This window comes from Lactuca serriola, chromosome 6 (assembly GCF_051521515.1).
Source record: "Lactuca serriola cultivar US96UC23 chromosome 6, Lser_US96UC23_V15, whole genome shotgun sequence".
Taxonomy (NCBI): domain Eukaryota; kingdom Viridiplantae; phylum Streptophyta; class Magnoliopsida; order Asterales; family Asteraceae; genus Lactuca; species Lactuca serriola.
The window spans coordinates 193,559,622-193,584,754 of NC_136413.1; the positions used below are offsets into that span (position 1 = coordinate 193,559,622).

General features: G+C 32.8%; 1 protein-coding gene across 7 annotated transcripts; it reads right to left on the minus strand.

The window, feature by feature from the left end:
• Positions 1-834: 834 nt before the first annotated feature.
• Positions 835-24,252, minus strand: LOC145057687 (homeobox protein knotted-1-like 7). Of its 7 annotated transcripts, none has more exons than XM_079005557.1 (8): positions 23,534-24,252; positions 13,435-13,737; positions 12,791-12,911; positions 12,486-12,679; positions 12,127-12,258; positions 11,882-12,018; positions 11,626-11,748; positions 835-1,072 (listed from the first exon to the last, which is right to left on the minus strand). In XM_079005557.1, the coding sequence occupies exons 1-7, from the start codon at positions 24,029-24,031 to the stop codon at positions 11,709-11,711; spliced, it is 1,425 nt and encodes a 474-aa protein (XP_078861683.1). In that variant the 5' UTR covers positions 24,032-24,252; the 3' UTR covers positions 835-1,072; positions 11,626-11,708. The 7 variants fall into 7 exon arrangements, with proteins under 7 accessions (XP_078861683.1, XP_078861688.1, XP_078861686.1 ...); XM_079005562.1 differs by having other exon boundaries at positions 11,626-11,737; positions 23,534-24,250; XM_079005560.1 differs by having other exon boundaries at positions 11,626-11,745; positions 23,534-24,250.
• Between the last annotated feature and the right edge of the window lie 881 nt (positions 24,253-25,133).

Genomic DNA, 25,133 nt, shown 5'->3' on the forward strand with positions numbered 1-25,133 from the left:
GGATTCCAACAAATACAGATGGAAACATCCGATCAAGAGGATACTGCATTCATAACCCCTACATGTATATATTGTTATATTGTCATGTATTTAGGTCTTAAAAATGAAGGAGCAACATACCAGAGGCTAGTAAAGCAAATGTTCAAGGACAAATTAGGGGACACCATGGAAGTCTATATTGATGACATGGTGGTCAAATCCAAGAGAGCTGAAGATCACCTCAAGGATCTTGAAGAAGCCTTTAATATACTAGACGGGTATAACATGAAGTTGAATCCTTCCAAATGTCACTTTGGAATGAAATCTGGCAAGTTCCTAGGTTAAATGGCAATTAAAAAGGAATAGAAGCAAGCCCATAACAGATGAAGGCCATCATTGATCTAAAATCCCCATCCTCGACCAAGGACATTCAAAAACTAACAGTAAGAGTGGCAGCCCTATATAAATTCATCTCAAGATCCTCAAAGAGGTGTAAACCTTTCTCTGACACCTTGAAGAAGAATAAAAGATTCGAGTGGACCAAGGAGCACGAAGATGCCTTCCAGGAACTTAAAAAAGTATTTAAGTTCAACACCTCTATTGGTAAAACCATTAGATGGAGAACCACTCCTACTCTATCTTTCAAATGTTATGAGAAAATCTAAGATGCCAGGAAGATTGGCAAAATGGTATGTGAAGCTAAACACATATGACATCAAGTATGAACCAAGATTGGCGATAAAGTCGCAAGCATTAGCAGACTGTGTGGTCGACTTTAGTGATGTAACCCATGTAAAGTCCCAAAAATTACAATAAATTTAAAGTTTTTAAATCTCCATTTATTTAATATAAAAATACTAAAATAGAGTTCATTTCACCATTAATAAAAACCATAATCTTTAACCAGAAATAATCATAATAATAACATTCAACTATGTTCCAAAAACAAACGGTTAAAAGTAGCGGAATAAAGTTAATCAAATCAACATTCTAAAATAAAACATAAAGTTGTGCCCGCATGTACTTCCCTTTGCTACATAACAACACATGCAATGTAATCACGCTATGCCCTTCCCTTTTCTACATAAAGCACCTGAAACATTTAAACTTTAAGCCGTAAGCACAAAGCTTAGTGAGTTGCACAAAACACCACATATCACACAAATAACAAGCCTAACCTAACGTGTTTGTTCACTCACGCGGGCCCAACCCAACGGGCCTCTCCCAACAAACATGTAAGCATATAAACAACTAGCTATATATACAACAATCATACATCGACACCTAGTGTCCTATATAGTATAGTAATAAGATTCACTTGAATCAAAGACCTGAAATGATAATACTCAAAGTCACGCACAATCAGCTACAAGCACCACCTAAACCAATCATAGGTCAAACCTCCGTCTATAACATAAAACGCTTAGTTTGACAAAAAGTCAAACTGACCAAAATGTCAATAATTGTAACATCCTGAAATATCAAGAGTGGAGTTGAAGGGCTAAAAGAGTAAATTGGGAAAGAGCGACTCGGCGAGTCCATGGGTGGAATCGGCGAGTAGAGTCGCGACTTGGTCACGTGTTAAGTAGCCGACTCGGCGAGTCAGTAAGATAGACTCGACGAGTAGGCGCTGAATGGAGAAAACCCTAATTCTCGGGGTTGAGCCCTATATAAGGAACATTATGTTTCCTCCCCAACCTCCTTATCACCCCTAGAGTCCCAGAAACCCTAATTTCGTGGAGAGACCCCATTGTTGAGCAAATTGGAGCTTGGAGAGGTGGTTGTTGAAGAGATCTTGAAGAGGAAGAGGCTTGGATCAAAGGGCTTTGCAAGGATTCGGGTTAATTTTCTCTTGGGCTTCCTTTTTGAGGTATCATTCCATTGTTGAGCTATTATTGTCTAGATTCTTCATTTTGGGGGTGTTAGGAATCATATCTTTTGGGGTTTTGGAGTTTAAAGGTTAGATCTGAGGTTGCTACCTCAGATCTAGAGTGGAGAAGGGTTGGAATGCCTGAAAGTCTCTGTGTTCAAGTGTGTAGTGAAGCTATCATGTCCTAAACCCTAGCCCTAAGTGTTAAAGGTCTAGATCTCCTTGGATTCACGTAAAGTTTGCCACTTTACGTGATGGATGGGATGTAGGAGGCTATATCTATGTTTTAGATCAATTGCATGGCTTGGAGTGCTCCTGTATGGATTCAGACCGGTGGTACTCGGTGAGTCACATGGGTGGACTCGACGAGTTGCTTGAAGATGAGTTGGAACTCGACGAGTTGGAAGAACAACTCGGCGAGTTGGATGAAGATGGCCTGGAACTCGACGAGTTGTATGAACAACTCGACAAGTAGGTTGAAGATAGCCTTAGACTTGGCGAGTCTGTCCTTGGACTCAGCGAGTCTTGTCGAAGAGTCCCAATATTTTCTGGTTGAGTCGAGAATCGGCGAGTCAAGGGATGACTCGGTGAGTTGTGGGCGAGTGGACTCAGAGTTGTTGGACTCGACGAGTCTCGGGGTGACTCGGCGAGTTAGGTCGCGGATTGAGGGAAGTTCTGAGTATGGGGACTCGGCGAGTCATCGGGTTGACTCGACGAGTAGAGTCAGTCAGGGGTTGACTTTGACCTTGTCCAAAGGTTGACCAATTGTCTTCCATGGGTATTTTGGTAATTAAGGGTATTTATTGAGTTGAGTATTTTGGTGTTTAGTGGAGGAGTTCGTGTCGGAGTTTGGAGCAGCGGGATCTTATCCTTTCAGCCGACATATTCGAGGTGAGTTATCCTCACTATATCAACAGGGTCTAAGGCACCAAGGCCGGCCCTTATCGGATTGAGATCCGGGTAGTTATTGTTATGTTATTGCTTTGATATGTTTGCATCCTGAGAGCTAGGATGGTATATGTTAGAGACCTGATTGAGATCGGTATCCTGAGAGATAGGGTGATGCTATGCTAGTGACCTGTTAGGTCGGTATCCTGGTTAAGATGGTGATATGTTATGTGATCTGTTTGATCTGCTTGTTGACTGTGAATTGCTATATGATTGTATGTATATGTGCACATGGTTGTTTGGACTGGAGTTGGGTTGAGGCGGGTCCTGCTTTGTGCTGTAGGCCAAGATACCCAGGGCGGACCGGTTGATCCGAAGGCCCAGCGAGCGGTCCGGATAGGCTGTAGGCCCCAAGAGGGCGGACCAGACGTGCCGAGGCTCGGAGAGTGGACCAGGCCGACTGAAGGCCCGGTGCGGGCGGACCAGTCATACTGTAGACTCAGAGAGTGGACCAGGTGTATTGAAGGCCCGGTGCGGGCGGACCAATCACACTGCAGACTCGATGTATGTGGTTAGATTCGGAGAGTGGACCAGGTGGATTGAAGGCCCGGTGGGGGCGGACCAATCAATTGTAGACTCGAGGTTTATGGCTAGACTCAGAGGGTGGACCAGGTGGACTGTAGGCCGGTGCGGCGGACCAGTCACACAGTAGACCCGAAATACATGGCTGTTCTGTGATCAGATATGTTGTGGCATGTTATGCGTGTATGGTATAGTGGTTGGTATTTTGGGGGTATCTCACTAAGCTTTCGGGCTTACAGTTGTGGTTTTATGTTTTTCAGGTTCTTCAGGAGACCGTGGCAAGGCGAAGGCGTGATCGTACCGCTCCTCATGATTTTGTAGTAATGTGATTTTGGGAATACGTTAAATGTTTTGTATTGGAAACCTTCTTGTAAAGATTTAATGGAATCGAGTGGTTTTTGAAAAATTTAAAATTTATTGTATTTTTCGGTTGTTACAATAATCAACAAAAGGCAACAGTCAACAACCATTACTTTGTGACCAACTATTTCTCACGCCGTGATTACTAGGCAACAAAACAGTCGCGAGACCCTCAATGTCGCGTCGTGACACCAAGGTAGTTGCGCCGCTAAACCCAACTTAACATCCGCCTTTTCCTTAAGGTCATAATCTTTCAAGACCTAAACTCTATCCTTCCAGAACCTATCAAAACATGGTCCTAATGGATAAAATTCCAAACTTTTGTCCATTTAGGTGCCTTAGATGCCAAAATATATTAACCCATGTCAAAAGAGACCAAAATTAAGCCCATTACCTTGCATGACGTCAAATGCAAGATAACAATCATCTCAATCTGTCACAAAGGGTCCAGAAGACCCCAAGATTCAACCTTGGGTCTGTAGTTTTCCAAACTCCACCAAAACAACAAGAAAGCACCAGACCCGAGCCAAAATAGCCTAAATCTATCATTCAAGAAGAAAAAGCATGTAACTTGAATGCTCATAAAGGTCTTAAGTAAGGAAGGAGGGTTGACACTTGTTGCATTTGACTTGAACAACAATTTATTGCAACAAAGAACACCTTCAAGCTTCACCAAAGGGAGAAAACAACTCAAAAACTCAAGAGGAGGCTAGGGTTTGCATGTGATGGTTTCTATGAGATAGAGGCTAAGTGAATGATGAAGCCTAGGGGTTTGTGCCACTAAATAAGCCCAAATATTGAGGCTTCAAGGGTTGGGTCCATCACGTCGCGAGCTTCATTAAAGGTCGCACTGTGAAAAATTTGCATCGAGACCCTTAACTTGGTTGCGTTGCTACTAAGAGGAAATCTCTAAACTTAATGATTCCAAAACAATGTACAAAGTTATACTTGAAAACCGGGTGTTACAAGTAGGATTCTCAAAACTTAATGCGGTGTGTGTGGTATGGCTCCTTCTAGTCTTAGTGGTTCACATAAAAAATATATTTTTCAATGGTTAAATCGAAAAATAACAAAACTAAAATTTCCCATAAATAAGATGTCAAAGATTTAAGAAAACAAATAATGTCGATTGAGATTATGTGACGACAAAGCAACACACACCGCATATATAATGCATTTGGTTGAGTCATATCGACGACACACGTGTTGCTTTTATCGGTAGAAGTTATATACAATTGGACAGAAGAAAATACATAATTGATTATAACATCATAAATTATTTTATAAAAAATATAGCTATACCATAATTATATAGTTTTTTTTATCTTAAAGTGATAAACTAATATTTTTATATAAAGTATTAAAAGGTCACAAACAATGTTGATAGATCAGGTCGTTTCATGTTTTCGATCCACTATAAGACGTCAATATCTAATTCTATAAAAATTAAATAATATATATCACGTGGATTGGTGGATTAACATTTGTAGTTTCGTTGGGCCTGATTTATGAGCAAAAGTCCAATGCAGTGTTAACGGGCCAGTTCATGTCCTTTCATTTCTCATGGAGTTTTAGGTATCGGTTCGGATCTTTAGTAAAAAATTAATAGGCAGTTGGAAACCTAAAGAGGTAGAGACATTTAACTCTTATTACAAGCTTAATACAAAAGTTCTAGAAATTTTAGACAAACAAAAGCAATGAAATCAATTTGAGGACGTTATTCAATACCATATATAATTTTACTGAATTGGTGAAATCCTTTAATTACCAAAGGAACATTTCATTAAGATCTTAACCACTCACCATATAATATAATTTAATGACTGGTTTTCAGCAACCAACTTGTTTTTATTGAACATTTAAATAAATTTTAGTCTAAATAAAGTTGGGTTCCCAAAGGGTGTTAGCTAGGAGAGACATAACCGACCTTGACATGTCAAAGACTTTGTGCGAAAATCAAAGTGAAACCGCATAAAATCTTTCTTGTAAAATATTATTAAGTAAATTTGCTATCACTAAATTTAAAACTCAAAGTTGCTAACAAACATCTCGTAAATTCATTACCATAACATCATGTATCCACTCGTTAGATGTTATAGTTTCTAGGATCATACGTGTTCTAGTTTCTTGAATGTATTTACTTGTTAGATGTTCTAGTTTCTAGGATCATACGTGTTCGTGGAATATCTTCTTTGTCATCATCATTACCATTCAAGATGGCTATGTATTCATTCACACAAGGCATATCTTGTGGCACTTGAAGTTCAACTTCTTCGTCTCTAGGTTCGTCCACACCATCATGAACTTTTTCTCTAGGTTTTTCCACAGCTTCATGAGCTTCATCCATGTTTTCTGACACACGTAATTCAGCTTCTTCTTCTCTATATTCTTTCACAACTAATTCTTTGTTACGATGGTATTCCGACATTTGTTTGACGATAAATCGATTGATATATCATCTTTGACAATGAATAAATTGTTATTCTTTTTTGTTTTCTTTTATGTTCAGAACAGCTCGATTTAAAGCTAGAGGTATTTTTTATTTTTTAACAAAAAAATAATCAATGTTAATAACTTAACAATAAATATTTGTAATATTTATCAAAAATTAATGTTTAAAACAGTTAGAGCATCAACAAAATTTTGTTTTATAACCTTTCTAAGTATTAGACTATATTATATTAATTAGGGGTATGTGCGGTGCGGTTTGGTGTAGTATAGAGCCAAAACCGCAAACCGCACCGCATATGCGGTTTGAGTTATTTAGAAATCGCAAACCGCACCACGAACGTTCAAAACCGCATTATGCGGTTTACATGCGGTTTGCGGTTTGACTAATTATTTACTTTAAATCTAATGATAATACTATCATTGTCATCACTAACGGCTCACTAAGTGGTCATTAAGAAATTTGGTGGTCAAACAATTGTGGTCATTAACTAGTTATGAATATACATAAGTTAAGAAAACATAGTGACCATAAAATAATGGTCACTGAATCTTAGTTGAAAATGAATTTGAGACAAAAAAAAATATGGTAACTACGTTAAATTTTGGATTAATTAAGATTACATTTTAAAAACGTAAGATAATGTCACTAATTTAGGACATGTCAAAATATTTTCGAATATATATATATATATATATATATATATATATATATATATATATATATATATATAATCATTAATTGATTTTATCAATGCGGTGCGGTTTAAACCATAATTTTGTAATCGTAAACCGCAAACCGCACCACATAATGCGGTTTAACAAAAATACAAACCGCAAACCGCACCGCGAGTATCTTAAACCGCGTTATGCGATGCGGTTTGGTGCGGTGCGGGCGGTTTATGCGGGTTATTGCACACCCCTAATATTAATATTAGAAGCCATTGCCACCCTCCCCTATCCTACCCTAAAATTTGTCAACGCTCTACTATGACTCCTCTATACCAAACATTGAAAAGCAAAAGCTATAAAACATAGTGATCGAATGATAAACACAATTCACAAGACACTATACTATATATAAGGGAAAACCAACAACATTTTTTTTTACTTTCTCTACTTCATTATGAATTCATAAATAAATCATTCAAATAAAAAAGGGTCATTTAGCATGGGAGAGAAAGAAGTTAAGTACGGGTGGGATTTGGGAAATTTAAAGACATAAGAGACAATAACCCATAGTTTAGGAGTCAATTAGACGATTGCAGAAGGACAAGGAGACTATCAACAACTTAGCGAGATATCAAGATTCAAGATAGAAAAACGGCATTTTTCACCAAGAGAGACGAGCAACATCGACAATCTACTGGTACCATTTTTAGGTTTGTTAGGGTTTGATCTTTTGACGAGTTTTATAAAAACTATAACATTTGCTTGAACTTATATTAGAAACATATATGTATTTTTCTTATATAGATACTTTCCTTAAAGTTTTGATAGATTATAGAATTTATGGTAAGATTTTGATTTTTTTTCTTTTTCGTTGATTTTTTTTTCACATTTAAAATTACTTTAAGATTGCAACCAAATGTTACATTGTGTATAGAACTAATTGCTATTGTTCTTTAATAAAAGTACATAAAAATGTATTATATGAAAAAAGCAACACCATTACTATATATGTTCCCTAAATTTGGAGCCCCCTTAAAATCGGAGGCCTCTTGCGACCGCACAACTCGCACGCACCCAGGGGCGACACTGAAGAGCGAGTATACTATGTGACGTACTCTTTCTGTAACATCATGTTTCGAGGAGTTTATTATTTTGGATTGTGGATAATAAATGGATCAAGTAAAGGCCTTGGGCTTCAAGGGAATAGGGTTTAGACCCTATTGGATGTTGATAATATTAATTATGTGATCTAAGCCCTTGGTTTGTGTTTTGGAGTCAAAGAGTAAAATGAGAAAATAATGTTTTGAACTTCCTTCATGGATTGTGGTTTTTAGTTTGACATGTGTTAAGCCAAAATTAACTAGATAGAAGTGTGAGGCTCATCAATACCTTTCTGTGGATATAAATGTCATCGAAAACGGAGTTGAAACGAAGAAGTTATGGTTGTTTGAAATTGAGGTGGATTTGGGTGAAAACCGTCGCCACTATGTGGGGATCAGAGCCCCCGGCGTGGTCGTCTTTCAGACCCAAGCCCATGATTTTAGGGGTTTCAACGTATTTAAGCATAAGGTTCCGTATTTTTGGGCATTTTAGCAGCCTCCACACCTCTAGGACCCCTTGGGAGAAACCCTAGCCTCCACCTTCAAGATTTGAGCTTCTTCTCTCTTTTATCTCATCATTTGGATGCTTTTTATGTTATTTTGATGAAGTTTAAAGACACTATATTTCTAGACTATTGTAAGTATAAAGTTCCAATCTTGCTATCTAGTTCTTTAGATCTTGTCATTTGGGGTTTTTGGCACTTTTGGTCCATTTTATGGATGATCTTGGAGTTGAGTGGACTCCAACATCTTTTGATCAATTTAGAATGCTTCTTGGACCTCATGGACTAAGAAAGTTATGATCTTTTGCCTTTCCTTTTAGCCATGCAAGTTATCTTAGTTCTTTAGGACATTTTGGTGTATTAGAGTTCAGATCTTGAAAGTTAGTGAATTTATTATGAATAAAATTGGAAACTTTATCCATCTAAACACATGTTGATCCAGATCAGAAGGTTAGAGACTTGGACTTAATGGATTAAGTTAAGAAAGATGCATTTTGGGCCCCTTTGAGACTTAAAGTCCACATCTTGGTGGTTTGGACCTTCCTAATGGATAAAGTTATAAACTTTATCCATTAAGACCTTGGAAAGGATCATATATGAGCTTTGGAGCTATTGAAATCGGAAGAAAATGGATTAATCTCGTTTGAGCGGTTCAGACTGGTCCCCACGACGTGGCCTTAGGTTACCAAGACGTGGAGATTGGAGAGTCAACAATTATTTTGGCATCCCATGACGTAGCCAAGGAAGGCCACGACATGGAGATCTGTTGTTGGCAATTTTGACCTTATCTTTGACCGTTGACTTTTTGACCAGTTTGATATTTGGTCAAACTAGGGTAAAATTGAGTATTTGACTAAGGGATGGTCTCGGTTTGGTTTTGGGAAGCTTGGGTTGGTTATGGTGTTGTTGAGGTAGCTGTTGGGCTTCTGTAAAGTTGTTCGGGTGAGTTCTTCTCGATGTACTCGTGAGTCGAAGGCACCAATGTCAGCCTACTAGGTTATGTATCCTGGTATATAGGATGTTTTTATGTTGTAGTTACCTGTTATATTGGTAGATCTGTATGATTATCTGCACTTGCTGATTATTGTTTTTCTGTTGCATATGTTGAGATATTAGTAGTTGGGTTGAGGTACTGCTTCGTGCGGTGGACCAACAAACTCGGATGGTTGGGTTAAGGCTTTGGGTCAACAAACCTTATATGCATTTATTGTAATTGTTATTGTATTTTGTGTGGGGTTTTGTGGGGGAACTCACTAAGCTTTGACTTACAGTTTGGTTTCATGGTTTCAGGTACATCAGATGATCTTGGCAAGACAAATGCGTGATCGTACACATCATCCTTGGATATTTTATTGATAGATGATTTTGAGATTTTCTGATTTATGGTTATACTGTTTGGAGACAATGTTTTGTAAGACTTATGGATTATTAAATGGTTTTAAAAACAAGAAATTTTATCATGAATTTTGAGATGTTACACTTTCATATCACGTTAAATAGTAGGCATGTTTTGCTTAATTGTTGGCTTTGACAAAGTTATTGGTCTTAGTGTGTTCAAGAAATTCTGCATAAAAAAACCCAAAGGCCTGACAAGAACCTAGGATTACCAATTCGATCTTATCAATCCCGTCTTGTTTCAATACCAATGTTTCCCCATTGTTTCTTGTTGTTTCTAGCAAAACCATATGACTTTTACTATAGGGACTATTCGCATAATTTTTTTGAGACTTTTAGTAAACTATGGATACAATTTGTGTAATTGTATCTAAGTATTGAGCACTTAGTGGTAAAAAAAGGTTATCTCGAATGATATGGGTACCTAAGTGGTAAATAAAAACAATAATAACCTTTGGAGAAGCTTTTAATACACAGTGTTACATATTTTTATAATTTACCTAAAAAAATGTAACCATACATCAAGCAATAAAACATAACATTTTATTGTTTGCAAATCTTTTAATGATGATAAACTTATGTTTCAATAAGAATGTTGATTTTAACAAAGTTACTAATTACAATTGATCAATTGAGATTACCATTTTATTGAACAATTTTTGTTACTTTTATTAAAAATTAATCATCCATGTCAACTAAATTAATTAAAATTTTTGATTAGGGGTTGAAAAAGACATGCGTTAATATTTCCAAACTAATAGGGGATGAATAACGTAAAGTAAAATCACGAATCTCCCACCAATACCATCCCCAAATTCCAAGAAGCTCCGTTCAACCCCACATCTCTCTCAGTTCCTTCCAATGAATTTGAATAGATCTATTATCAAAGTTTAGTGATTTTCGTGGATAGTTTAGTATCTAAATTTAAGACAATGGACAAAATTTTATATAGGAATCACTTTAACCCGTTTTAGCATGTCAAACCGGTCGAAATAGGAAACAATTGTCAAAGTTTTAAACCATAAAAAATACCAAAATACAATGACTTATACATATTCTACCATTTTTTAATCATTGTTCCATCAAATGATTTATCATTTATTTGGCAAAATACATAAAAACAACTATACTTTGGCAATTTTTGTTGGTTAATTATTACTTGAGGTTAATGAAGATCACCAAGTTTGCCAATTTGTTCAATTGTAGGTTAAAGTAGTCACAATAAAAAATTTATCAAAAATTTAATGGCCTTAATTGATAATGTCAAAATTTTTACTAAAGTCAGACAGTTTTCTATTGTGACTACTTTACCTTATTATAGCATATCAAAGCGATCAACATTGTAAAACTTTGGTGACATTCATTGTGAAAACTAAAAACATATTGGTTAAACCAAATGACCAAAACACAGTGGTTGGTTTTTATGTAATTTGACTCTTTTTTCATTCATATATATTTCCAAAAGGTATCTTTGAGACAGTTTAGTTAAAAACAGTTTGATTTTGTAAGCTTAATTTTTCACATAACCATTTGTAAAGTTTATTAGTTAAAAATCAATAAAAAAACATAATATCATACGCCATACGAAGAGTGCCTATGAATGGGCACACATAGAAACTATAAGAATCACTAGCATAATTATTATGATATACAACTGCTATCAAAAACACAACAATAATACAGTTAAAAGCAATATATATATATAGTATTAATCGATCATCATATATATATATATATATATATATATATATATATATATATATATATATATATATATATATATATATATATATATATATATATATAACTTTAAAAATGCAAATCTTACCATTTTCATCTTTTTGGTTGGAGATTTGTTGCATATCTGTGTGTGGGTTGGGCTCGTAGATTACATGTACAGGTTTGCTTGATTTACATGATATGATCACCATCACGATCACCTGCATTGCTTCTTTTTGTGATTAGTGTTGATGGTTGCCCCTTTTATTATTTTATAAAAAGTACATAAAAACTAATTTCTATAATTCTTTTATACAAATTAAATAGACGATGATGATGTTGCATTAAAATATAATGAGTAATACCTTTTGCGTTTGCTCTTCAAGACTGTAGAAGAGGAAGGATTACTATGCCAGTTGCGTTTTCTCTGATTGATAAACCAATTGTTTATCTGCTTCAACTGTAGCCCTGTTTCTTGAACCAATCGTGCTTTGTCTTCTTCCTACACAATAAAGTAATTCAAAAGCTATCAAGCTTTTAAAGTGGTAAAGTAAAGTAGTAGTTCTTGATTTTAAAGGAAGCTTAAAAGAGTTGTAGGCTGAAAAATTACAGTAGGGTATGGCCATTTGGCATGTGATTGCCACCAAGCTTTTAAAACAGAGGTAGTATCACCAGGTAGTTTTCCTGCCCTCCTTTTGCGTAATATTTCCTCCCTTATGTCCACAATCTTCTCCTTGTAACCCTAATAACAAAAATTAAAAAAAAAAGATTAAAAAAAAACCAAGGATTTAATGTAATGATAAGTACATGACAAAACAGATTATACTGGTTTGACATGCATTTGTGAGAGCTCAGAATGATGTAAAAAGATGGGACAAGGATTGGCTATTGATTTATTGTATGTGAAAAGACGAAAATGCCCTTGTTACCGTCACCAATTAAAATAGGTGTGGAGCTCAATTGTCTCACCTGTTTGAGTTCATGCTTTAGCTCTTGCCTAACACGTTCCATCAATGACCTCTCACTCTCTGTTGGGACAAGAGGGCCGAATCCCATGGTGTCATGTCCATCAAGACTTCCATCAAATAAATTGGCATCACTATCCACCTGATCTTCATCATCATCGGACATTGTTGCCCCTGTGCCTTCTCCAGGGGACACTCCTGTTCCAACCAAAAAGAAAAGAATAAATGAGGGCATTTTTGTAACAACTCAAGAATGTAACATGTGTTTGAAGTGATTTTGGGAAAGAAGAGAAAAACCTTATACGTCACCTGTTAAGCTTTGTAGGGATTGCTCAATCTCCCAACAGGCCATTACTGCTTCCATTGCGTGAACTCGAACATGTTGCTGTAATTGTTCTTTGAAAGAACAAAGCAACAGAACATAATGTGTCTGCATTATGAATATATAAGAGTACATAATATCATTGTTACATCAATTTTACTTTTGTGCCTTTTTAAGATCTAATTAATTGTGAAAAATGAATATAAAACAATATTATAACTAGCATAATTGTGATGATTACACATTCACAATGACAACGATCAATTATTGATACTTTTATCTTTTAAAATCAATTTTTTTTTTTGTAAACGCCATCTACATCTTCACACAATTATATGTGGGCATAAACTTTTCTGAAACTTTTGTCAATTATATGTGGTCCTAGATGTCTAGATCAAAGATCAGAAGGCTCTCATTATGGAAACGATAAGAGTGCTTTTGGTTTTTGATACACCAACAGTTTACTGATTCAATGGAATTAGAAGCAATTATGGCATTCGACATCAGAATTAACAAATTCTCTAAGGCTATGCTTTTTCTTCACAGCTTAAACCGATAAATCCATTGCAACATACAGATTCAGATTAAGCAGAAGTTACTAAAACGAAAAAAATGAAATGAAGAAACGTACCATGAATTGATCAAGCTCCTTATCATCATGAACAAGATTACCATGGCCTCCAAGAGCGGAATACTTCGAAACCACCTGCTGCGACTGCGCAAGCTGTGCATCGATTCTCGGCAGCTGATCCACCGGCGTTGCGATGCGCAGACAAGCCACATGAGCCGCTAATAACTGTTCGTACAACGGATGCGACAGTACCTCTGCTTTTTGTCTCGCATTTTGCCAATTCATTAACGATCCACCACCACCACCGCCGTCGGTGCCACCTGCCTCACTCTCTCCGAGCTCTCCTCCGACATTATTATCCACCTGTGATGGGTTCATTATTATGAGAATCGTAACCGACGGATTTGGTTTTTAGAGGAATGACACCTTTTGGTTGCTTGGGTTTGTCATTAATGTACAAGCAATCATGCGAAAAGAACAATTATTAATGCACAAATGATAGAATTACTGATAGATTTGTTGAGAAAAGGTGGGAGAAACGGTAAAAACGTCCAGAACACTTTTTTACCTTTTGTTTTGAAAAAAAAAAAAAACTCATTCCCCATTTCACTTAAAAAAGAACATATTTATGTATAATTTAAAAAATATTAGTATATTATTAATCAAAATTTGAACAAAAAATTAAGAGCAAATTCGATAATAGTTTCCGTATTTTGGATTTTATTCTGTTTTAACCATCAAAAGAATTTTTCTATTTTAATCTTTTTTCTTTTTAAAAAAACAAAATCACTAAATAAAACCTTAAAATTTTGAATTTACCACTTTGAAGATTTTTTTTTTATGAATTAACCATTAAAATTTTGAATTTTTATATAAAAACCATCTTTAACTAGAAAGTTAATCTTACGATTAATTTTTGCCATTCATTACTAGGAAAAGAAAAAAGTTCTATCGGGGAAAATTGAAAAAAAAGGATTTTAACAAAATAAAACTATAGTGGTTTAATAAAAAAAATCAGTGGTTAAAAAAAAAAGACACTGAGTTTTATAAAATTTAACTGTAAAGAAGAAAAGAAAAAACCAAACTCTAAGAAAAATCAATCTTATCAATTTTCTAGTAATATTGCTTTTAAATGAAAACAAATACTAGACTTAGAAATTTATAAAGAAATGTCCTATTCGCTTCATGAAAAATACAGTCATTTTATTCATAGATTCATCAAAATTTTCAACAATCACAAAATATCAATATATTAAGTATAATTAACAACTTATTTTAATTTATTTTGAAATGAAAATAGGAGATGTTTGGATAGAACAAACTTCCAGCTACTTCTCAGTTCTCAATATTGTACAGCATATTATCAAACAATTGATCCTAAGAGTTATAAGTTAGGAGCCAAATCTACCAAAATAATATTTGTTGGTTATGCCAAAAAAAAAAAAGCTTAATGTCTCTTAGATAAGTAACCATGTATTATCGTATAATCTACAATCTGCATATGTGAAATTCTTCAAAGATAAGTTTTCAAAAGACAGTAGAATCTGAATTCTAATCAAATATTGTGATTTGGTTGGAATATCTCACTGGGACTCATAAATGTGTATGAAATTGAAATACACATGATATTCCATGACGATGTTTTGCATAAGTAAAGTTGGTCAAATGATTCACCTAATATTTTTAATTTATCTAAAATTTCTATACCTATCTTCGAAAAAATTAGGATTTATCTTACAAAAAAAATATTTGAATTTGTATATAAAAATTTCTATAGAAAAATTAGTGAACCGTATGGTTTTTTAGTTTAGATTCGCAACTGGTTGTATCTAGAAGTTTATGAAGGATACTATGACACAAACGAGATAAATGACACAAGTGATTCTAAATCCCCAGTGGATGGATTTATACCCTTACTAGAGGAGCGATTTATTAGTCAAACAAAAAACAAAAATATATAAAGCACGTGATTATGGAAGTCGACTTTATTGCCTTATGTGTGTACGGAAAAGCCAAGTAAAGTTACATAAATTCTTGTTGATATTCGCATGTATGATGCTTAAATTCCCTTTATTTCCATGCACTATAATAATGATGGTATATTGTCTGAAATGTATAATGTTGTATATGAGGGGAAGTTAGACATACTCGTTTTTAAAATAAAATTATGTGAGACAATTCAAAGTTGTATCAATGTTTATTTTGTCAATTCGTATGTAAACATGGTTGGTCCCCTTACAAAGCCTCTATCAAGAGATTTGATTAATCTTATCTTCTTTAATTTTTGTTGAACGATGGAAGTAGAAAACGTTGCCTTTTCTATGGTTTCCAGTCCTCTCCGTTGCAATACCTTTCTTGTCATCGCTATTGGCAACAACATCTAATATCCATCAAATTCGAGGTTTATTGACAATAGATTTATAGCATTTTAGAGCGTCAATGAGCCTTTAAGGAAAAAAAAGTTTCATTCATATGGATCATTGGGTAAGGACTCTTTTTAAAGTGAAAACTCGTGAGTACACCTTAAAAAAATATAAAAAAATACAAATTATAAATCGAGCATAGTACAATATCAAAGAGAAAAAAATTAAGATTTTTTTTGGATCATTAAAATTGAAGCATGAATAATTTTTATGATCCATGATTCAATTTTCATGATGCAAAAGTTTTTCTCCAATTTCTTTTCTTCCAAATATAGTACCATGCTTGATTTTATGAATTGTATTTTTTTTCAATTTTTTTAAGGTGACATCATTTTAAAAAGAGTCTTCACTAGAACCGGACTATATATATATATATATATATATATATATATATATATATATATATATATATATATATATATATATATATATATGTTCAGGTTCATTTGAGACCATTCTAATTTTGTGATACCAAACCTAAAAATAATTTTAAAATGCAAAATAAAAGGAAAAACCCAAAAATTCTTTTTTTTTTAAATATTATTTTCGGAACTTGAATTAACTAAAAAAATAAAAAATAAATAAATAAATCTTGTTTTTTTTGAAAAATACGTGAAATATTCTAATAGAATATTACACTGACATATTCTAAAAAATAATTTTAAAATGCAAAACAAATGGAAAAATCTAAAAATTCTTTTTTTTAAATATTATTTTCGAAACTTGAATTAACTAAAAAAATAAAAATAAAATTCTATTTTTTTTGAAAAATACGTGAAATATTCTAATAGAATATTACACTGTACATATTCTAAAAAATAATTTTAAAATGCAAAATAAATGGAAAAATCCAAAAATTCTTTTTTTAAATATTATTTTCGGAACTTGAGTTAACTAAAAAAAAAAATGCGTCTCACGGTCTCACAAAATTAGGCCGTCTCACATGAACCTAACCCTATATATATATATATATATATATATATATATATATATATATATATATATATATATATATATATATATATATATATATATATATATCAAGGTTGTAGAACTCGTTACTCGGTATCTGTTCGGCCGACTACCGAGTAGCGAGTACCCGGGAGTACTCAGGGAGTACTCGGATTTAGTAATTCATGTATAAATATTTTTAGAGAAATTATATATGTCAAAATCAAATGTTAAAACCATAAGTTAATTGAAATATATAACAAAATTAGATGAATGTGAATACAAAAAAACCGAAAAACACATAATGGTCTCACTTCGTGAGTAATTACTGAAAATTTAAAATATATATGTAGTGATAATCACATATTTGTGTGTTAAATAATAAATCATTAAGTATATTATACATATTAACCACCAAGTTGACCGAGTTTTACAACATTGTTCAGTTCAGTAAGGGGCCGATCGGGGAGTACTCGAGATTCTATAACTCGCCTCGGTAAGGGGCCGAGTAGCGAGTACTCGGAAGAGTAATCAACCAACTCGGCGAGTTTTACAACACTATATATATATATATATATATATATATATATATATATATATATATATTCTACCTCTTCCTTATATCTAAATTGACCTTGAAGGATCATTTTTGCTTGCTGAGGTTTTTCTTCCCAAATACATAAAATTAATATTTTTTTTTAAATATGACACATCCTTATAGAGACAATGTCACTTGATTTGTTATGGATTTGGGGTATGCTATGTACACATAATTAGTGACAATCCTAGTAAATATGGTTATATTTATATAATTATATATAAGCTCGTTCTAAAATGTCTAAAGGTTGTATAATTGATGAGGCAACCTTAGTATCTTTTAAGAATACGGTGAAACGCTACGATCTCTCAGACCCGGCCCTAAAGGGGTGCGGGGTGTGCAGCCGCACAGGGCTCCGAGAAAAATAGGGCCCAATTTTTCTCAAATTATATAGTTAATGTTAATATACATAATATTTTACGTAAACAAGTTCCATAAGCATTTGTAGTTCAAGTGGTCAAAACTCGTTCTGTATCTCGGCAGCTAATGGACTAGGTTTTGATTCCTAATTTGCTCATTTTTTTTCTTTTTTCTATTTATCAGTTTGATATTAATATATAAAACTATACTATGCAAATTCAAATATGCTTGTTAGTTCAACCGGCCAAAGTGTCTGTATTTACTTTAATTTTCAATGGTTTCAATTCTTGGCTCCCCATTAACTCATTTTTTAATTAAAGTTTTTAGAATTTTTTCTTTTTAATTTATCAATAATGTTTTGTTTTTTTTTTGTTTTTTTTTTTTTTTAAATCGCTCTTATCCATCTTAATCAATCGTTTTCTTTATTAAATATATATTTTTTTCATCCTCACCCACCTTAATTGATTTACAGAACCCATAAGTAGTATTAATAAATTTTGCATATATCTAAAAAATTATACTTAGGGCCCAAATATTATTTGTCAAACAGGGCCCTCAAAATCAATGGACCGGCCCTGCGATCTCTCATAGAATTTATAAATGATTGATGTCATCTGGTCACGATAAAGGTATATGAAGGTATCTCATGGATATAACTTATTGTTTTTATTGATAAATAGTGAGGTTAAACTTCATATAAATAGGGATACATAAAATACCTAATTTAAACACTAAAGGGCTTGGGCCTAAACACTAATCACTAACATCCCCGTGCAGTTTGATCGGGAGAGGACGATTAAACTGAAAAAACAAAAACATAACATAACATAAATGAAGACAATAGCAACGACGATGATAGAGCTCTAACGATGACAGCTAACAACAATTGCTCGTTGGAGAAGAAGAGAGAAGAAGCAATGGCCAACAACAGTTCCTTTGTATAAGAAGAGAGGAGCGGCAATGACGATGAAGATCATACGACAACGATAAGCAATAGAGGAGTCCGAAGAAAGACAACGAGAAAGAAAGAGGGCTTGAGCTGTGGCGGACGGAACCAATTCCGGCGAGATCGGCGACTGCAATGTGGATAGAGAAAGAAACGATTGTAGATCAGAGACTACTCAGTGGAGAAGGTGCCATCGGAGAGAAGCAGCCGCAACATTAGAAGGGGATGAATCGGAAAAGAGATCTAAAGAAGTGGCCAACTGAGGAGGAGGCGTAAGGTGAGGAGGCATAAGTAGACAAGGCAGTAGAAAAGTTGATGAAAGGGCTCTGATTTGGTGTCAGCCGACTGTTTTATTATTTAGGCAGAGAAGAGAAGAAACGGAAAAATAAGGAACATAATGAAGACACCTCCGACGACTATTGTTGTCAGCAGTATGGTTTTTAACCTAGAACTCTGATACCATGTAAGATAGTAGATTGTTTTTATTGATAAATAGTGAGGTTAAACCTCATATAAATAGAAATAGATAAGAAACCTAATCTAAACCCTAAAGAGCTTGGGTCTAAACCCTAATCACTAACAATAACCGTATAAATATATTATATTATAAGTCTTCACCCTAAATGGATGGTCAAAATAATATATGAATGCATAACCGGATGTTACTTAAGACACTTTAAGAGAAAACTTTAACTAGATGAGATGAAGACACGATACAAGCTTTCACAAGTATAATCAAATCGTTCAATAAGGAAGTTGAAGAAGTGATGACAAGTAAAGTCACAAGACAGATATGTAAGCCGCCAAGAACTCAATGCTTGATCAAATGAAGGATTACTACTAAGTGAATCGATTTGGAAGATTGAATAAGATCCAAATTGGGAAATTCCTTGACGCAATTCAACGCTACAAGATGTTCACAAACGCATCACAAGAATAAGTGGGAAGATCAAGAGTGTCACTTACCATTCAAAATATTGCATTTGAGTAGACAAAATATTCTACAATGACCTAGCTAAGAAATTGTAGAGAACGAGTCTCTTACCAACACTAGAAAACTAAAAACAACAATGTTGATCAATTTAACGACGAAGATAATTCATTGTTATAATATAATATTGGTGACATGGATTTCTATATTGAAAACTTAGGACAAAACGATAGATTATCATGGGTTTAGGGTTTATCCACTACGAGGTCCCTAAGTTTTGAGGTTTTAAGGAGGAGATTTGAACTCAAGACCTCTTTTGTGAAGGGCTTATTCTTGTACTCCTCTACTCTAGGCCACTCAGATGATGGTTAGCATCGATTATCCTGGAATGTAGAATTCTAAAATTTGTAATATAGTTAATCCACAGTGTAATGCTCTATGTAAGAACTTTGTAGAATGAGGACAAAAGTAGAATCCTAGATTCTTCCAAGAGATGGTATCACACCATAAATAGAAGACATCCCCTCGTTTATAACAACCACACATCCAAATGAAGGTAATCAAAGTAGTTTTTGGACATATCCTCCTACATTCTTCTTTCATACTCCATGTGACATGTTTTTCTTTCTTAAGGTTGATACTAACAAGTCATAAAGGACGATAAGTGTTATGGCATCATTCACTTAAAAAAGTTAAGCAACAACATAATGTATTAATTCTACTCATATTGATTCTTCGCATAAAGACGTGAAACCAATAAATGCTAAACAAGAACATTTTTTATTATTATTTCCATGCTCATCATTTAGTTTTATCTACGTAAGAATATCTTTACCATTTATTTTTATTTTTTTTCTACATTTTCTCACATTTAGTAAATAGTTATGTAGTTTGGTTTAATTAAAGGATGTTGATTTGTTTACATTTGAACATTTGTTTTATTGTAGGGTTAAGTCTTGATAGTGCCCTTGACTTAAATAATTGCACTAAATACAACAACAAACAAATTTTATATCTGTATTTATTTATTTTTCGGAGAGAGTTTTTACATTATGTTTAACTCATACGTAATACATTATACATATTTACTACGTACTTAATGATTTATTTATATCCAACTAGATAAATTAGTTCGGATATGGAAACTTTAAATGAACTTCATCATATAAAAAATGGTGATATTTTTTTAACAGCACACAATATATAAATAGGATTAATTTCCACTGCTACGTACTCTAAAAAATAATAATATAATAATATAAAAATTTAAAATATAACTTATTTTGATCATGTAGTTTTTTATATAACTACTTATATGATAATATATATAGTTCGATCTTAAAACATGATTACTTCATATGAATTTTTTTTGGCAGGCGTGACTATTTTTAGCCAAGGACAAAGTTAAAATTTAAATGATTTAACAATTGCAATATTAAAGCAATGATTGGTTTTATGAAGTAGATTATAAAACAAAACACATTTGTAATCATAGAAACAACTAACATATAGATTTATTGTAAGCCTTTGTAAAGTTCATCATTGTAAAACGGATTGTGTTTTAAGATTTGTTGTAAGTCTTTGTAAAGTTCATCATTGTAAAACTGATTGTGTTTTAAGATTTGTCGTAAAAACTCACATTTTAGATAGGTTTATAAAAGAAATCATTAATGTTTCACATGTATGTGCAATTTTTTTTATATATATATACACACTTGTTAAAACATGATTGTTTAATTATTTAACTACAAATTAAGTTTAAATATGACTATTTTTACTAATAATGAATCTAAATGTGATTAGTTTTATTGACAAATATTAAGGTATGTTTTTTTTTTCAGTTTATCTTTTATACAAGCTAATCAATTACATCATAGTACAATTAAGTTTAGATTAATTTGTATTAATTGTTATGTACTCATTACAGGTATATATATATAAAACTAAATTCTTATTCCTTGTTAAAATAACGAGGAATTAATTTAATCTTTTTTCAGAGTATTTTTGACATGTTGAGTCTATTTTATTTAATAATTTTCAATAAAACTCAACACGAATATGTGATACTAGCAAATTCTTACAAAGAGTACGACTTGGATACCACATTTAATTTTTTTTTTCTCTATAACAAATTCAAGCAATATAATAAATTAACTTTCAGAAACCACATAAGATGGTAATGCCTTTTATATTTCTTTACTTCACATTTAGTTTTGATGAATATGTTTAATTTATTTTGTAGAAGATATGAAAATATTCTGCTATTTACACACCAGATGCTATATTGAACTTTTGTCTCAATATACTTTCGTTATGAAATATGTCTATGAATAATTTAGATATAAATGTGGTTATTAAAATCTTTTGATGAAGTTCAATGTGGTATTTTATTGTTATGTTGATTAATAATAGCTATACTATCAAGATATACACTATAAAAATTTATATATTCATAGTCCAAAAACCAAACTTATACATGCTAAAGTTGCAAGAAAGATAATATAGAATTAAAAGTTAACCAAATCAAATAATTTATTAACCAAATCAAATAATTTAGTACGTATAATTTATCAAGATAGAAATTAAGTTAAGTTTCGTGAAAAAAAAAAAAGAATAGTGTTACACTGCAATACTAAAAACATAATAAGAAAATATTATTGTTTATATTTTAGGCTTAAAGAATCAAAATAAGAATTTATTTGCTTATTACTTTCACTGAAAAGTTTTGTGACTAGAATTGTCTATTTTCTCTTTTAAAATGCAAATACAAATAGACATTAATTATGTGACTCTGGTATAAGAATGAGAACAGAGGTAGCATTTTTTTTTTTTGAAAACTAATAGTAAAAAATTTCTTTATCAATTATCAATAGACAAATAAACTGAAGGTGCTTATCGTGATTCATAAATTTTTTTATATTTTCTCTTTGTTTAGATTGTTATAATTTTTTTTATTTTTATTTTTATAAAAAATAAACATTATATATTTAGGTTCACTATCATTTTGATGGCTGTCAGCGAATTTGTGTTTAAAATGATTTCATCAATAAAAAATAGTAATATTCATCATTAATTATCTAATATTTATTGTTACTTTCAGCAATAGAAAACGAAGAAAACTCCATGCATTAAAATCGATGTCACCAACACCCTTTAATGACTTAAAATGGCCAAATAAATAAATTTAGATCCTCTTATCAGAAAAATCAAGGCATTATCTCAGGAAAGTTGAAGAAAAGAAAACATTAACATATATTTTTTATTTTTATTTTTTTTACGAATAACACGTCTTTTTTTTTTTTTTTTTAACTTTTGCTTTTATGAATCTTGTGTCATCGGTTTTCGGTGAAAGAATATCGAGATAAGAACTGTGGTATACGATTATCAGTACTATGATTTAATGATTGGCATCATATATTTTTTGTTAAATGAAATCTTTTCCTTTTCATTCTACAAAATAGTTTGGTTAGTTACTTAAAAACAAATCATAATGAATTGAAATGCCAACACCTGTTTTTGTACGTTTAATTTTGAAAATGTATATGATTCTTTTTTTTTTTTATCAAAACAGTCCTATAGAATATTACTGCAAACTTATTATATATGCATAATTTTGGAAGTCAGAAATTTGTTTCAAATCAAATACTACTATTCAAGTTAATGACGTGAAACAATAAGGTAAGGGGAAAACCTAATATTTCGATCGTATCTTTCAATCAGAATCATAATATTATATGAATGGTTGTTAATTGTTATTAGTGGAAATTATTTTTTAGATGAAATATGGGGAAAAACGAGAGACTTAATTAATAATTTATGAATTAATAAACCTACATGAACTTAAAAAGTTAAATCTATACTTCATTTTTGAATGATACCGGAAGTAGTTGAAAATGAAGGATATACGAAAACTTGTGTAAATCTGAAATTCATAGTGGAAACGTTCAAACCTGACTTGCAGCGATGTTTCTAGAATGATTGTTCAGATCAGGTGAACTGTGAGAAGACATCACGGCGGCGGCGGCGATAATTGAGTCAGTAGAAACTTCCGCAACTCCGTCGTCTCCTCTAACATCACTAACGTTCCTCTGCAATATCGATCTCGATAGCCACTGATTGTTGTTATTGTTAGCAACCTGTTGATGGTGGTGATGCTGAGATGACGTCGTAGCTGCAGAATCTGAATTATTGTGGTTCGTTTGCAGGTTGAGGAAGATATTATTGTTACCGTCGCCAGTTCCGCCACCGAATCTGCCTTGTTGCCGGAGAATTGCGTTATTGAGCCAGTGGTCTTTTCCGGCGGAACGGGAAGAAGAGGAAGATTGTGCGGCGGATGCGAGGTGGTGATGTTCTGGAAGAATCGTTCGGAGGACGGAATTGTTGTCGGTGTCGGAGAAATGTTGTTGTAGGCCCATATCTTGCGAGATATGGTTAGGATGATATGCCATTAGAAGACTACACCCTATACTGTAGCTTGTATAACAATCGATCTGGCCGGTGACGATGATGCGGCGGAGGTGCTGCAGTCTTTGCTTTCTACCAATCAGGACAATCAGGAGAGAGAGAGAGAGAGAGAGAGAGAGAGAGAGAGAGAGAGAGAGAGAGAGAGAGAGAGAGAGAGAGAGAGAGAGAGAGAGATATGAATAAAATAATTTGAAGGTGTACTGTCTACACTATACATACACCTATAGCGCGAGTCACAGTTTAACGATTGCCGGGTAAATTATGAACATATATAATTATATATAGTTATTTACATGCATTACAACATTTGCAATATGATTTTTATTTATTCATTCATTACAACATTTGCAATATGATTTTTATTTATTCATTCATTCGTATTATTATTATTATTATTATTATTATATTAAACAAAATGAATCTTAAGAATAGTAAACTTGTCATTTTTTTGGCAACTTTGCTCCTCATTTTTTGCCATTTTGACACTTTTGGTCATTGCAATCAATAATTTTATACTTTTTATGAACCTTTTAATATTTAAAGTTTGGTCACAAAACTTGAATGGTTTGACAACTTTGATCCCTTTTCGAAAAAGTTGTTAATTCCTACCCCTTTAACTCTTTAGCCATTTTGACACTTCTGGTCCTTGCAGTCAAAACTTTTAGATTTTTTCATAAAAACATGAAAAAAACGGTCCGGGGCAAAGCCCGTGCTTTTCATCATTGCACTTTCTACGTCTGTTATATTTATCGATTCGAAAACAACATTGAAAGCTTCTGGCCCCCGCATAGCTGGGGGTAACCTTTCTAGTTATTATTATGAAACTTAATAACTAAATATTATACAAAAATTATTTATCTCATTAAAAAGAGGTTTCTTTGGATTATATATATATATATATATATATATATATATATATATATATATATATATATGAGAAATCTTCGAAAAAATCTCAATATTTTGGAATAGTTGATATTTAATATCAATATTTATTTTTTTCTAGCAGAAAAGGTATGATTATCTAATTTTATATGATAATATGTCATTTTCTATTGTAAAAAATAATTAGGTCAAATATAAAAT